General features: G+C 40.2%; 1 protein-coding gene across 1 annotated transcript in view; it reads right to left on the reverse strand.

The window, feature by feature from the left end:
* Positions 1 to 3,022: 3,022 nt before the first annotated feature.
* tead1b (TEA domain family member 1b) overlaps positions 3,023 to 16,945 on the reverse strand; it is a gene marked incomplete at its 5' end in the record, with an annotated part of 56,379 nt that continues 42,456 nt past the window's right edge. The window contains 8 exon segments of the mRNA XM_037692790.1: positions 3,023 to 3,136; positions 8,887 to 9,039; positions 9,138 to 9,278; positions 11,102 to 11,275; positions 12,696 to 12,820; positions 13,718 to 13,779; positions 13,889 to 13,935; positions 14,194 to 14,325. Coding sequence (XP_037548718.1) covers positions 3,023 to 3,136; positions 8,887 to 9,039; positions 9,138 to 9,278; positions 11,102 to 11,275; positions 12,696 to 12,820; positions 13,718 to 13,779; positions 13,889 to 13,935; positions 14,194 to 14,325 — 948 coding nt within the window.

The following is a 16,945-nucleotide window of genomic DNA, read 5'->3' on the forward strand; positions in this document are numbered from 1 at the left end:
AACAGATGAGTTCTGATGCAATGTGAGTTTTTACTGTAGAATTTCTGCTCGTTAACTTTTGAACTGAAAACACTGACAGCACAGTTGTGTAAAAAATCAACAAAAGTAACTTTTTTTTTAGATTTTCCCTAAATGTGAGAAACTTTTTTTTTTTTTTACAAACACTTGAGCCTGCAAGTGTGCATGAAGCAGACAGGAGATGTAAAGAAATAAATAAATAAAAATCAGTCTTTTCAAAGTCTGAGCTCATGCAGAAAAAAGTGATTTCTCCAAATACACACGTTTAAAAATCCTCTTACATTGGAATTAAAATGAATATATGCTTTGTTTATTTAATCGTATTTTTCTCGTGCTGCCTCGGTCCTTTTGAATAAAAGGCAACGTGGTGACTGTTTTCAGTTACATCTCGTTTTTGGTCAAGCTAATTTTCTTTTTTTTTTACGTTTGATTAAAATAAAATAAAACAAATCCAATCAAAGGCACTTTCTCCACACGACAGCAGAGTCTCCGGGTTGGTGCTTTTGGTCTTCTGCGACAGGAAAGGCGGTGTTTGTGAAACTCACAGAACATCATCAGTGTCAAAAAATTAAAATTTAACTTCTCTTTGAACTTAAAAACAAGTTTAACCATTAGAAGAGGTCGACTGATTAGTGTTTTTCAAAGGCTGTCAGCTGATAATATTGATGAAATCAGGTATTTTGACCTATAAACTCTTTCATATTCATATATATTCATAAAAATGCACATTTTGAAAAAGAAAACCGCAAATAAAGAAACTGGGGCTGATATTTATAACGCGCCGTGTGACGGCAGGACCACGACTCTGAACTTGTCTAGCAGAATCTAATTTACTGGGAAAGGGTTTTATATTCTCACACTCGTTTGCTCACATTTGTGTTAAAAAAATAAAATACAGACGTCATTAGAGATATTTTTAGTAACTTCTGATACTTGAGGGGAAAAAAACCCCCGTGTGGTGTGAAATATAACAACACATCATTGTCCACAGATTAGCCCTTCTTTTAACAGGCTCTGGCATAATGAATTATTTAAAAAAATATTTGAAATTTAGCTAAATTTAGCCTTATTAATTGTCTGACCCATCGGCCTTTAAACAGTGTACAGCATCTTAAAATAAAAATAAGTAAATCCGCATTTCTAATTTGCTTAAGTGTATTTTCTAACAATGTGGACAAAGTCATTATTTCTGTGTTGTACAGAAAACTGAAACCCAACAGACGGTGAAGCGTACATCCTAAGGCACTGAGCACTTCCACTTTGGCAGATTGTACACACACTGCAAACATAAAGGGTCTAATGTAGAGATCACAGTTTTAGTGTCTTCTTTTGGAGTTTGCACACAGTTTTAACATGTTTAAGGCTTAGGATTGATGCAGGCAACGGAGACGTGTGAACTACAGTATTTTCCGGAGTATAAGTCGCATCTTTTAAAAAAAAAAAAAAGCATCACGAAGAGGAAAAAACATAAATAAGTCCCTTCGGCGTATAAGTCGCATTTATTATGCATCACCACTGAACTGTCACGTGCATTATGCGTTTATTTAATGATCAAAACAGCTTCATTTCGCCTGAGCGGCATGGTGCCATGCATCCATCCATCCATCCATCCATGCATCCATCAGGGCTGGAGCCGCTAGCTCTCCATTGTTCCTCCACCTGCACCAGCTGAGTGAAGTGAACGCTCAGTTCTCAGTTTAACTTTTCCTTAATAAATGCACTTTAATGGTCAAAACGGCTTAATTTCGCCTGCGCGGCGGCGCCATCCATCCATCCATCCATCCATCCATCCATCCATCCATCCATCCATCCATCCATCCATCCATCCATCCATCCATCCGGGCTGGAGCCGCTAGCTCTCCATTTTTCCTCCGCCTGCACCAGCTGAGTGAAGCGAGCGTGCACGGGAGGACTCGCTGTTGCAGTTCTTAGAAATTTAAAGTGTCAGTCGAAAATCGTCTTATGATTATGGAAAAAAAAAACGTATATAATTTGCAGGACTGACAAATCTATGCAAAAAACTGTGACTTATACGCCGGAAAATCCAGTAGTTGTAATTACAAAGGCAGCAGCTGTTTGACTGGAGTTATTACACTAAAACCCAACAAGGGGAGGAGGGAACGTCCGAGCGTAAAGAACAAGACATGCCGTCTCCAAGTGGTTTGTAGTGTGACGGTAATTTAAATGGCGGGTTTAAAACCACAGAGCAAAAGCAAGCATCACTAAAGTGAGCACGGGGAGGGGAACAAAGTGCTTTTGGACCAGATGAGTCCAATTCAGAGTCATTTTAGTCGTAAAACCGGTCTAGAAACTAAAAATACTCGAATCAGTTGTCACAGTGGAAAGATTTGTTTGTAGGAAAGAAAGAGCTTAGCATGTTTCTACATTTACAGAGCAGAGGCAAGTAAAACGTTTTGTTTTCACAGTGCATTTATCCTCTTGGTCCTGTCTAAGAACCGGAGCGCTCCAGAAAAGATGGACGTGACTGAAAGCCACGTCTGTTTTCCTCAAAAACAACCTTGCTTGTTCAGCTACTGCATGCATGTAGTGTGGCTTTTGTGTTTCTTTGGGAAATCTATTTGCTGTGTGTGCATGTCTGTATATCTACATTATTTATGTTCACAAATTTTAAAGCACACACGTCCAAAACGACCCCAAGACTCACTGTACAGACAACCACAACCCGCGAAATCCCGTTTTTTCTTAGTTTACATAACAACGCACGAGACAACACATATTTCCATTTACCAAATTAACCTAGTAAATTACTTTGAAAGGGATATTTATATACGCATCAGAGACATATGTGAAAAAGGAAAACTCCCATGAAAAGATGAAAACAGCTGTACCGTATTCACAGCCACCGTCAAACGACAAACACTTGAAAGAGACAAACGGACCCGTCAACCAGCGCAGGTTTGACTTCATGTAGAGCCACGGCCACTCCTTCTGAGGTTGATAAGTCCATGAAAATAAGAGAGCGTCTTAAGAGCTGCTGAGGCTTTCATTCCTTTACCAGCCTGTAGATGTGATGCTGGGCGCCGTGCTCGCTGTTTGAAACCTCAAACACGCACGCCATACACAGCAGCGTCTCCTGGGTGTCCCTGTTCGACACCACCTGCGAGAGAAAACAAATCGACATGTAGACGAGCAGCACTTAACTCGAATATAAAAAAGAGTTGACATGTTTTCCAACTACCGTATTTTCTGCCGTACACGTCACATCAGTCCAAATATGTCTAATAAAGTGGATAAAACCATAAATATGTCGCTTCGCTGTATAAGTCGCGTCTATTAAGCGTCACCGCTGACGCGTCGCGTTTGTTACACGTCACCCGCTGTGTTGTGCCCAAAATCAATTGGCTGCCAAATGGTGGTTACGGGAGCGTGCACGGGAGGACTTTAACAAGATTAACATTTAAAAACAATTGTTTGTTTTCGCAAAATTATATTAAAGTGTGTCTCAGTCTAACTTTTGCTTAATAAATGCACTTTGACGGTGAAATCAGCTGCATTTCAAAAGCCGATTCGCGGAAGCGGGAGCACGCAGAGGGATGATTGGCTGTGTATTTCTTCATAATTTAACAAGATAAGCATCTAAAAACAATTATTCGTTTGCTCGACATTATAGTAAAGGTGTGTCTCAGTTGAACTTTTACTTAATAAATGCACTTCAATGGTCAAATTAGCTGCATTGTGCCGGGGCGGCGCAGCGAAATGAAGCTGATTTGACGGTTGCTCCAGGCGAGCTGGACGAAGGTGGCAGGTTATGGCAAGCTGATTGTGTCATTAATAGCCACTTTTAGCTATTACATGACACAATGGCATGCTATAGTACTCTAGTGCCATCTAGTGGCTGAAAATGGTAGTGTTCAATATTTTCAGTCAGAATGAATGAAAACGGTCATATCTCAGCCAAAAATTGGTTCATAAATATGGAAAAATATCCATAAGTAAGTCGCTTCGGCGTGTAAATTATGCAAAAAACTGCGACTTATAGGTCAAAAACTACGGTAGCTAGAAGAAAAACAATGCAACATAAAAATATTCAAATTCAGCACCTGATTTTTGTTTTTAATGTAACACCCAAAAAGAAAGCTGATAAAACACACAAGAGGAATAGAAAACTTGTTTAAAATACTTATTAGGTTCATTTTCACATTATTTATTATTTTCATTTAATCATAGTATTTGCGATTAAATGTATTTGTTTATTTTTGTCTCCTTTCGGCTGCTCCCGTCCTCAATCACACGAAGATTTGGCAATTGTTTTTATGCCGGATGTCCTTTCTGACACAACCACAGACACCGAGCTACCACAGCCTCTGTGTGGAGCAGAGAGCTGCCATCTAGGGCGCCAGAGGGTGGTGGTTAAAGGCTTTGCTCAAGGGCCCAGAGTGGGGAAAATGAGGGTGGAGGCTTCACCTTTCCCACCCACATTTTGATGTTGTTGAACCAACAGTTGAACGGGCGACCTTCCGATCATCGGCCCACCCTCTACAGCCTCTACCCCACCACTCCCCCAATATTTGCGACTAAATCCGTCATATAAAACACAAACATACTGGTCTATTCAACTAAAACAATATAAACGATCAAAAGCTTAAACACGTTCACACATCGTTTGTCAGATTTATAAGTCCAAACATGCAAATGGCTCTTTCTGCTACCTTGAAGTCAGATCAACCTCAACATGCTGAATTTCAGCTTTTTTAAATTAAAAGTATTTTCCTCCATAGGAGCGCAACAATAAACTTTCAGTTCCAATAAAAGAACTGTAAAGTGGCCAGTGCAGGTTGTAAATTTAAAACCTGTCACAATTTAAGAGCTCTATCCATCACGGTGACACTGGTAATGTGATTGATGTGTCAGTGCTTATACTGTATGTTTAAGAATAAATGTGGAGAAAAGACTGTATTGACCCAGAGACGTTGTATGGATGTGTGTGAGTGGGTGAATATGGCCTGTATTTTCACAACTGCTCATCAACACCGTTGTCATAAAAAGCACCAGCATGTGGGTCAGACTAACAGCATCTGTGAACAAGCGTCACCCATACCTCATAATGAACTCAGGTGCTCTGGCCAGGTTCTTAGACTTCCTCAGACTGAAGAAGTCTTTTGGATAAAAGACGAAACATTTCAACAAAGAAGAATCCGTCCATAGCACCTGACTTAACCTGGTTAGGTTTATCTACCTGGATTATTGAGCAGCATCAGGACAACAGAATCGAATGTTCCACACACAATGTGAAAATAGATTTGAGCAAAAAACAACAGCAATAACAAAAAATACAGTGTACTCCATATACTCTCCCCCCTGTAGAATCGCCACCTTAATGTGGTGGAAGGGTTTGAGTACCCCTGTGATCCTGGGGGCTTTGTTGTTGGGGGCATCAGCCCCTGGTAGCATCTCCCATGGCCAACAGGCCTTGGGGGAAGGGTTAAACTAAGAGCGATTCAAAACCTTGATTAAAAAACAACAAAGGCATCAGGAAACCTTGCACGGAAAAGAGAAATTGGGGCACCTCCCTGGAGCCGGGGCTGTGGGGGGAGCTCGTCAGTGAGTGCCTGGTGGTGGAGGCTTGGCTCCTGGGGCATAGATGGACCAAGCCCAAAAAAGAAAAACAGGAAGCCACCTCCACGTGGACCCACCACTGGCAGGGAGGTCTGTCAAGGTCAGGTGCTGTACATGCTAGGTGGCAGGTGAGGGAGGGTCCCTGGCGACGCTGATTCTTGGTAGCATAGACTAGTTCTAGGGACTTGGAATGTCACCTCACTGGTGGGTAAGGAGCCAGAGTTTGTGAGGTTGAACAATGCCAGCTAGATATTGTTAGGCTCAGCTGAACGCAGAGCTTGGACTCTGAAATCCAACTACTGGAGAAAGGCTGGACTCTCACCTACTCCAGAGTTGCTCAGGGAGAGAGGCGTTGGGCAGGTGTGGGGACACACACAAGTCCTGGGCGGAATGCCCAAGGCTGGCTGCCTCTCTCGGGCTGCAGAAGAGAAAGTTCTGACTTGTTTGTGCTTATACACCAAGCTTCAATTCAGATTAACAAGAATTTCTGGAGTCTCTGGATGGTATCCTGGAAGGGGTGCCATTTGTGGATTCCCCTGTTCTACTGGGTCACTTCAATGCCCATGCGGGCAATGAGGAAGTCATGTGGGAGGGGATGATGGGGAGGAACGGTCTCCCTGATCTGAACCCAAATCAGCCCAGCCCACCAGGAAATCTCCAGACCCTCCTGCAGCCACGCTGGACCTGATTTTAATTCGCTTGTGACAAATTCCTTAATTTCTCACAATTTCAGTCATGGCGCCAACGGAGGAGGAGGAGATCGCGGCCTCTTGGCAAAAAAACAAAAGGCCAGATCAGGGATGAAGAAGGGGAATTTAATACATTGGTGTCGCATACAAAACAGTCCGTCGCCGAGCAGTTTACTGTGCGACACAGAGTACTCGTACATAAAAATTTAGCTTTGCACGGACATGCCCTGCAGGAGTCTGCTTCGACTCTAATCTGGTACGCCCGAGTATACTGGGACCTTTAGCCTTAGAGATAGGGTGAGGAGCTCCTTCATCCGTGGGGGAGCTCTGAGTAGAGTCACTGCTCCTCCACATCATAAGGAGTCAGCTGAGGTGGTTCAGGCATCTGATTAGGATACCTCCTGGATGTCTCTCTTTAGAGGCTCCTACCAGTGGGCACGTCCCACTGGTAGGAGCCTCTAAGGAAGACTCAGAAGTTGCTGAAAGGACTGTGTATTTTCTCTGGCCTGGGAATGCCTCAGGGTACAGAACTTGGGTTCCAGAACAAGCTGGAAAGTGTTGCCTCCCCAACCCGACTACAGATAAGCGGTAGAAGATGGATGGAGATGGATGCATACATTGTTAGCACATTTAGCAATAAACTTTAGGTTTTTCTTCATGTCTAAGGTAACACCAAGCTTCACGCAACAATTAATGAAACAAAATTAATTAAAAATTCCTTTCTTAAAAATTGTTTATTTTGATCTTAATACTTTATTAAGCTAAATAATACTTTGAGCAATAGGTTAAAAAAATCCTATAAATGAAAATCAGTGAATTGAATTAAAGGAACTGCTTCTTTTTGGGTTTGGTTCATGGGTACAAAGTTTGTTTTTATCGTTTATTGAAAGCTCGAACATTGTTCCAATTTTTACACCTTCCTGTGACTTTTGGAGGCTTTGTGCTTCATTAAACTTATCTAGGGTGTGCTGTAGTTTTTTAAGAAGCATGGGGAAAAAGAGCTTTAGATCTTCTGCACATTTAAGCTTAATAAAGGAGTTTCATTTTATGGCAATAAAGATAAATATTTGAGTTAGTATGTGGTTTATTCACCTTTTCAATGTTCAGTTCAGAGTGTCAAACACTTTTTGTCTCTTGCAGGCTTTCTGCTTCTTGGAAACACTTAGTCTTTAACAACTCGGTGAGTGGTTGGCCACTTATTAATCTACGATCATTTCTAAAAGCATCTCAAAACAAGACATAGTTTTAAAAAACTCAAGTGTAAGTAGACTCAGTCTTCAATGGCTTGAAGACTTTTTGGCAGCATGATGGCTTAGTGGTTAACACTGTTGCCTCACAGTAAGAAAGTTCTTGGCTCAATCCCTGGTCTGGACTTGGGTTCTGTGTGTGGAGTTTGCATGTTCTCCTCGTGTTTGAGTACTCCGTTTTTCCAAGAACATGCATGTTAGTGCACCTTCAGGCCCAGACATCCCATGAAAACGAGATCTGTGATCTCAGTGGGATACGCCTGGTTAAATAAAGGTGAATTAAAAACAAAACAAAAAAGATTAGAAGTGACCATAGGGCAAAAATCTCAGTCCAGCTCCCAATATTGTTAATTAAAAAGAAAACAACTTTAAATAAGTTGATGAAAACCTGCATTTTACCAATGAAACTTGAAGAAATCTAAATGAAAGATCTTGGACAAAAACAACAAAATCTTTGGCATTTAAATACGTTAAACCTTTTCTTTTAAGTCGTTGCATTTCCAGAACTAGACAGAATCTTAAAGACTCCAAAAAGCAAACATATCCATTTTTTTTTCCTATTTAAGCTAACAAAAATATTGTCGTAAGGACAAGTTTACAGTAAGAACCGTATTTTTTGGACTATAAGGCGCATTAAGCGAAACAAAATAGTCAGATAAGTCTAACTTTATTCAACTCATTCACAATAACCACATAAAATCGGTCCCAGGTCAGTAAACACAACCAGGATTAATACATAAGGTGCACCAGATTATAAGGCTCACTGTCCATTTTTGAAATATAAAAGGAGTTTAAGTGCACCTTATAGTCCGAAAAATAAGGTATGTCTTATATTCCTAAAGAGAATTGCAGAGACATATTTTTATCAAGCTAACTACACTACATTAAGAAAAAGCAGGAAAAAGTCATCAAGATTATCTGTATTAAGAAAATATTTTCCAATTCTCTACGCAGCCTTTCATTTGCTTTAAATATCTTGATTAGACCCACTGGAAAAACATGACGCCCACCCATGCTTCAGATGCTATTGGACAAAAATAACCCAAGTTAGTTTTGCATGTACACATTCGTAGATCCGTCTGTCTTTTTTAATTATATTTTTCTTTCTAAGTAGTGATGAGTGACACCTAAGACCCCATGTGATGGCTAATAACAGGGGATCTGCCCTCTCGTTCCCTCTTTCCCCTTTCGATAATGAGGCTCCTGGGACGGCGTTTCATCCTCTGAGGAATGAAAGGAATGTCAGCCCAGCAAAAAAAGACAACTGGAGCCACCGACACATCCTGGCAGAAAAGAGCAGAAGAATGAGAGCCCTGCAGAGGGACGCGGCCCACGGAGGTCAGAGAGGGGATTACCAATAAGATGGTGAAGTTCTCCAGAACGCTGTTCATCATATACTTCTCCGGCAGATGTTTGAGCTTGTGGATGAAGTTGATCATGTATTCACACATGGGGGACCGGCTTATCCGGTACACAAAGCGTCCATTTTCAAACCGTGCATATTCAGTCTAAGAAAAATAGAAGAATGAAAATGCATAAATAAAATTGCAGTAATTTAAATTCCGGCTGCTGCTTTCGCTCATACGATGAAAGAACAAGACTTTACCTCTACTTTCTCAACGACCTGCTTGCCAAAGGAGCAAACCTTTGTTGAACACGTTATAGTCATGTTCTCCGAACTCTCGTACTGACTGCTGACGCCATAGAAAGATCCAGTATCATCTTGAACGCTGCAGTTCAAGTCAGCCTGAGGACAAAACGAGAGCAAACGTTCACATTTTTATTCGAGGTCGTCTACTCTGAAAGTACCATCGAAAAAAAGAAAAAACTAAATATTAGAAATTGTGTTGGTAGAGAATAAGAACGGAGTACATTTTGAGTCAAAGGTTGCCACAGGGTTAAGGTAACAAAAAGAATGTTAACGTTTAAGCTACTTAAAACTACACAACCGTTCATTTAAGGTTTCTGTAAAGTAGAAATTATTAATCTATTAGCAACTATGTCTGAAAACAGAATAAATAAATAATTGTATCAATACATAGATTTTTGATCGTATTAAATATAACAGTATTTTAAATTGTACCAAAGTTTTAAATCAGGTGACCGTTAAACCTGCTGCAGATTATCACAGGTACATTTTAACTCTGTTTTGTGTCTAAACAATGAGCTGCAGCAGCACCGACCTTCTACCTACTGATGTATAGCACAGAGCAAAAAACAACAACAAAAAAAAGGTTTATGATTTTAAAAATATAAATTGAATTAATGTCAAACTTTACAAAAAAATAATTATTATGATGCAACAAATCTTAAAATTAAAACTTATGGGTGCGTTTCATAATAAAAACGGCCAATTCTGAATTGCTGGCTGTTCCAAGAAGTGAGATTATTGGTTTAGAGTCAGAGTTTAGTTTTACAAAGAAGGCTTTATTTGAGGTCGGTAAGATCACCATGGCACCAGAGTCCGGTTAAATTGTCTGTAAGAAGCTCCATCCATTCTCAGATTATTTTTCTGATATACCCCAGAAAAAAAATCATACTGAAAATGAATTTCTAAGTCATAAAACAAACAAATATATAAATTTTGATGCCTACGGCCCCTAACAAATAGGAAGCGGTATGCACCGGGCTCGCTGCAGGTGGCATGCCCAGAGCAGAGGAAAAGTTCAGAGCTGGCTGCTAGGAGACTAAAAAGACGTTCAGGAAATAACTCGTTTTAAATGCAGCATTTATTTAACACAGAAAAGACCTGGCAACACATTTATCGAAAGGGAGGAGAAGAAAAAGGAGCAAGCAGCAGTTTTTAATATCCTCAGAGTTTGAAGATTTTAAGAGCACAAAGTGAAGATCAGATGCACCCTCATAATCAACAGATTATCAACGTCGTACACCGAAGGTCTGAGTCCCATTTGAAAAAGTGCGTTAATGCATCTGTGTTGGAGAAAATAGAAACTAACAAGAAATAAATGAAGTTACATTAAAAGACTGATTTACAAGGTTGAGCGTCCTGTTCCTGGAGGGCAGCCTTTCTTTGCCCTGAACATCCTGCTCATTACGGACACAAAAAGGAGACATTCTCCCAACAAAATTCTCCTCCTTCATTAAGCAAAGCAGTTACGCATTCATTATTGTGCAGATTCTGCCTTTCATTTGAAATTTAGATTTGTCGGTCACTTCAAAAGGAATTTGAGGGGACTTAGTCCAAGTGTGTACGGGCTTACTTTGTTGGCTGCCGCTTGTTAGCATTTTACATCAGGGCGGAAATACATACAATGTTTAAAGAGCCATTAGGAGTGCAACCAGGTCACTCCATTGTTTGGAGATATTACACTGAATTAGTGAGTGCTTTGATCAAAAGCTCTCCTGCTATGCAAGTCCAAATATAGCAGAGTGCATTCTGCAAACATTAAGAGAGCAATCTTTGTGCAGCCTGATTACTCTGAATCACTAACGCAGACCGGAACACTGCGACGGAACAGGACTCCGCATGTGTCAAAGGTCATCGTGCTCAAACTAATACAGAAAACATTTTAAATATTTGTATTTATTTGGTTTACAAATTGCACTCACCCAAAATTTTATAAGGAAGAAGGAATTCTGGGGACCTTTTCCATAAAGCTCCTTCAGTCCTCCTTTCTTTTCTGGAAATTTATCATAAATCTGACGAATGTCCACCGACTCCAGGAGGGCGTCACTGTAGGAATGATTCGTCTGTCCGATATGTACAAACAGGTGCTTGTTGTACTGAAAGAGCAAGTAAATCCCAAATGAATGAAATTATGATGCAAACAACTTAAAACATGTAGTTTGAACTTTGTTTCACAAAAGTCAGCTAAATACTTTCCCACCAGAATGACAAAGAAACTATCTGTCTATCTACTCAAGGTCTAGAAAAAACTGCCCATCAATATCTACATATTTATCAGTAGAAAAGGTTAATTACTTTATTTTTTTGGACTATAACGTGCACCGGATTATAAGGTGCATTAAGTGAAATAACAGTCAGATAAGTCAAACTTTATTCAACTCATTCACAATAAAAATCGGTTTGAGGTCAGTAAGTTCAACAAGAGTTAATACATAAGGTGCACCTGATTATAAGGCTCACTGTTGATTTTTAATAAAATTAAAGGATTTTAAAGTGCGCCTTATAGTCTGAAAAATACGGTACATCAAAATAAGCTTGTTTAGACAAATAACCACAATTAGCAGTTGGTAATCTGGATAAAATAATAAATCAATGTAATAATAAATAACTATTTGCAACATTGCTTTTTTTTTTTATCTGAACATCTTTAGGCAACTTTATTTTTTACAACTTAAAAATAAAATAATAATCTGCTTCAGTAAAAACTAAGATCTTTGTTGTCCTACTCTGTTCTAAGAAAAATCTGAAATTCAGCACTGCTCCACTCAGAATCAGAGAATTAAAAAAAATATATAAATAAATCACGGAATAATAATAATAATAATAATAATGTGTTGTGTTGTTACCATTGTATGTTCTCATACAACGGTGAAGTTGGCTCTCTGCATTTAACCCATCCACCCCAGGTGGAGCAGCTATTGAAAGCACCTGGGGAGCAATTGGGGATGGGGGGGTCCTTAGACACCACGGGATGTGCAATGACTGGGGATCGAACCTGGGACTTCTGGGTCCCGGGTTGGCTGCCCTGCCTCTGCCCCAAACAAAGAAGAATGATGAAATAACTCTTCCAACAAACTAAAAGTGCACAAATTCAGTTTGGTTTGGGCTCATATACAATTACAAACACAATAATTAAGTTGAATGGACAAAAAAAAAATTGTGTTTGAAACTGTATGTTAAGTTTTGCGGTTGAAGAAAAACCTTTCGCTTGCTACATCCCTCTGAGAAATGTCAGGAGGAATGTAACCAGGCAGCAAAAATAAAACATGAGTTGATTACCAATCAATAAGTCTGTATATTGTGAAATGGCTTCAGCTGCTTTTAGGGAACGTTTTATAAAGCGGTTTATTATTATTGCAGGTTTTAATGCTGAGCATCTCTGCAAACCGGAGTTTCTCCACACTCGGCTCGCTCGCTGCCTGAGAAAGTGTTTCCGCTCTTTGTCCAGTTAGAGGCTGGATGCGAAGTGAGCGTGCTCGCCGTGAGAAGCACGAGCTGGTGTATTTTTATACTCACCGAGTCTGGGTCTCGCTGCTGCTCCAAGAAGGCAGCGAACTCCACCAGTCGGAGTTTGGACGTGCCGATGGAGCGGCCCTGCCACGCAGGAGCTGTGGGTGCTGGAGCTGCTGCAGGCTCATAACCTGCAGTTACAATAAAATTAAATTAAACTGGTTCCTTCCGTCTCTGTACTGGCTGAGAGTGGATTCTGATCACTTTCATTTCAAACACACAAGTAGGCAATTATACTGGCCTAAAATGTTCAAACGAATTTCAAAAGACTCCTGAACTAAAACTCAAACAAATTAAAACTATGTAGAATAAAGAATAATTTATGTTTCTAGCCATATTGAGAAAACTGTTTAGTGTTTTCAGTTTTTAGTCAGTTGAAGTTGGGTCAGGGAAGGGACAAACAGCAATAGTTGGACTGAAACGCATCAATTTAAACATGTATCTGTTTTACAGAGCTTGAGGGCACTAGAATATTTTTGTTTTATTATACTTTACATACTTTATTCACATTCATATTTCTGTCATTACAACTTTTGACAATTCAAGTTAAAAATATGAAGGGATGAAAAGAGAAGTCGTTGAAATGGATTTTATTCCAATGCTTAATCTGAGGGGAATGAAAGTTTAAAGTCTTCATATCTGCAAATCTGTTCACTCCAACTTCTGACCAGATTTCATACGTTTGTTCACTTAAAAAATTAAAAAATAAAAAGAATAAACTGTTGATTCTCTCAGGACGTTTCAAGTCTCTACAGAAAAGCTTAAACATGTTTTAAGTTAATCAGAGACTACGGCTCATCTAATATCATAAATAGTACATAGTATCATTTATATCTAGTATATCTATACATTTTTTTTATTGATGCTACATTGGCCGAGCTCCAAACAAACCAGTTTCGTTCTTTATTGTGATGTAAATACACAGTGGACCGCTCATCTCACAAACTGTTTGCTGCATACAGGAGCGTCTTTATTAACCATGAGTGTAGTGAACGGTGCCGGAGTTACAATATCGAATAAATCCTCACTTGAAATGGCGGTTGTGACTGTTGGCTGGATGGGATAAGGTTGCTGGGTGAAAGGCTTAACACTGAAACGGAAACAAACAAACGTGTTTTTAAGAGGACGAGACCGTGTGAAATGCCAAACGCCAGACGTGAATAATTTTATTGTCTGAAAACAGAAGTGCGGACACCTACTTTTGTGAGGATCCTGGCTGACCAGTCGATATCATCCCCTGCCATAACTAAAGATTGAAAACACAGAAGTTCACAACAGAAACAGCAGCTGTTAGAGACAAGATCAAAACAACTCTTAGAGTTCAGTGATTGGAGTTATCTTGACTGCCACCCCTTCTGATCAGGGTTTATCAGATTGGAACAGTTGTGCAAAGCTGCAGTGTGTAATGTGATTTGGCCCGACTGTCCGTGTGGTCGGCCCTACAGCTGCCCGGGGTGAGGGTGGACAGAAAAGATCAATAAGTGGGTGCCAAAGGAGCTCTTACCCCGGCTCCAGGGAAGGCAGGACGAGGGATGCCTGGCAGACCCAGTTTGTTGTGAATAGCTGTGGCAGAGACGATCTGAGCCGATGACATGGAGGCCATGCTCTGGAGGGCTTTGTCCTTCACGGCTTGGTCCTTTAACAGAAGTCACAAAAGGCTTAATGCTCACACAGAAGGGAAGGGGGGAAAGGGGGGGGGGCATGTTGCTGAGGTAGCAACAACCAGACAGTAAACACACCGAAAGCACCACCGGAGCCCTCTCACACCAGCAAGCAGGTTCAGAGAAGCACCATCAGCATCGCCATAAACTTCAAAATCCAATATTCTGATTCAAGTATATGCTCCAAAATAAAAGTTTACTTGACAAATAATCCTTAATTAATTTTTTTTTTTTAAATGCTCATTTGAAGGCGCTTCTCTCAAGGCTGCACTTGTCTGCAAGGTAAAAAAACAAAACAAAAGCAAACATCACATGTTAATGAATTTATCAAGAAAAACGGAAGTGAAGCCCTTTGTCAAGAGAAGCTCGAGATTCTTCATTTTGATTCATCTTTGATATAAAAATGTATAAAAACATAATTTATGCAATACTTTTTTTTTTTTGCAAACGCAGTGGTGGTGATGCTTCATGAATCTGGACAGTAAACGTAAGAGAAGTGCATTGCATGTTTTTCCCTTTGGAGTCGAAACTTGGTGTTATTTAGAGCCATGAACAAAACAGCAGTTTGTGCACGCTGGCAGGCCCCATGCAGAATCCCTGGCGGCAGAAGCTACAGATAAGCAGGCTGGCAGTGGATGGTGCTGAAGCAGACCGTGCGCTTGCAGGTGACGGCACACACGGACACCAAGAAACACAGGGCAGCACATATCGGCACAAACGCTAAATTAGTGGCACTGCTCAAAGCGAGCCTTCTTTAATGCAAACAATGCGTCACATGAAAGAAACACTTACCATGCTTGTAACCTAAATACAAACAAAAGGAAATTTATTATAAACTTGCAATGAAACTACTGTAATTTGAGTTATGCATAAACAATTCTCAACATCACAGAGCCATACATTAGTATAAAATCCTTTCACTTTAACTTCAGAATGCATAGCATTAACACACACGTGTGAGTAATTGACAAAAGGATAATAAAATGTGTATTTACTAATTAGTCTACTCTATAATTTTCACAATCTGATCAGTAGTCATCATCATTAGAGACATAAAAACAAGAGAACAGTGGTGTAATGACTGTAATTTGACTAAAACGCTATAGAAAAGACCCGACGCAGCAGGTTTTGATGCAGCCTAAATGAAGGTACAGTTGTATTTCTTTTTGCCACTGAACTCTAATTTGCTTTAAATGAGAAAAGACAGGGATTCATACAAAAGCTGTCTGTTTTTCTTCAGACAGACGCCTGTTCCCCTGAAAGACCAGGCATTGATGTGGCTAGCTGCTTGTCTAACTCAACACACACACACAGATTAATGAGGGGTCATTAATTCTTGTTGAATACTGGCAGAGGAGCAAAGTGTGAAAGTCAAAATGTATAGTTGGCTGCCTGAAAAAAGGAGGAAAAAAAGAGAAATTGGCACACGGGTAGAGTGTCCTTTGATACAAAATACTCAATACAGGTCAGTATTATTCAAGATTACTTCGTTCACAATGCTGCTTTTCCATTTTAATCTGCCATTCTAAAAAGCTCTCCTTCGTGATTTTAACAGATTTCACCATTTCTGAAATAAATGTCAGGAACGCTCTGAAATGATGACATCTGAACTGAGAGGAAGGGAAGCAGCCGACAGCCATGGCATTAAGAAAACCTGCGGTTTTCAACAGATTGGGGGAAAAAAGAGACAAGAAAGCAAAGAGAGCATTTGAGAAACAGCCGCTCTCCACTCTGAATGTGCGCCGCGGAGACTTTGGCAGCCCAAAAAGTTGTTTCATTGTCGAAGGAAGTAGAGGTGTAATATCGTCCCTATTTTTTGGGTTGGATACAGACACCCCTTATCTTGCCATGCGCCCTTTTTTTGGAGTTCACTTAGTAAAACATGAAAGCAGAGTTTCCCTCACAGCGCTCAGCCCCTCACCAACAGCCACTGCCAGCATGCAAAGTTAAAACTTTATATCAAACATGGTTCGCTTAAAAATTCAACCGCAACACCAAGATGTTGTTCAGTGTTATAGCCAGTCAATAGGAAATTATACTTTTCTCATTAACAATAATCTTATTGAGGTTTTTAACCAAACAGAAATTTTTTCAAGTTTTACATTTTCATCCAAGGCTCAATCCGACTTCCACTGTGATGCCGATGGAAGCATCAAACTCATCGTCTGCTTTTTGATTTATTATTATGATAGTTTCTAGAAATCCACAGTCCTGAATAAATCAGTTGTGCAGTAGTCCCTCGCTACTTCCCGGTTCGTTTATCACGGACTCGCTCTATCGCGGCTTTTCAAAATAAGACTGGACATGACACACAATTGGCTGATTGATGGACGAGCCGCACGATCGGCATAAAATAAATTATTTTAAATTATTTAGCACCCCCTGCACCTTTGTGCAACCCACACTGCAGGATAAACTTCCTGCTGCAGCTGATCAGCTGTTCCCCGTGCAGAGTGGGGAAGTGGGCGTGGCCAAGAGCGCTTGCAGGTGGCAAAGAGCAGAGGAGGCAGGGAGCTGAAATCATGACATTCTTTTAGAGCATTTAGCGTTTAGAAACATTGTTTAGAATATTGTAAGAGTGTGGGAAGGGTTTAA

The sequence above is a fragment of the Nematolebias whitei genome, chromosome 2 (assembly GCF_014905685.2).
Source record: "Nematolebias whitei isolate Nwh7 chromosome 2, NemWhi1, whole genome shotgun sequence".
In the NCBI taxonomy this organism is placed as follows: Eukaryota; Metazoa; Chordata; class Actinopteri; order Cyprinodontiformes; family Rivulidae; genus Nematolebias; species Nematolebias whitei.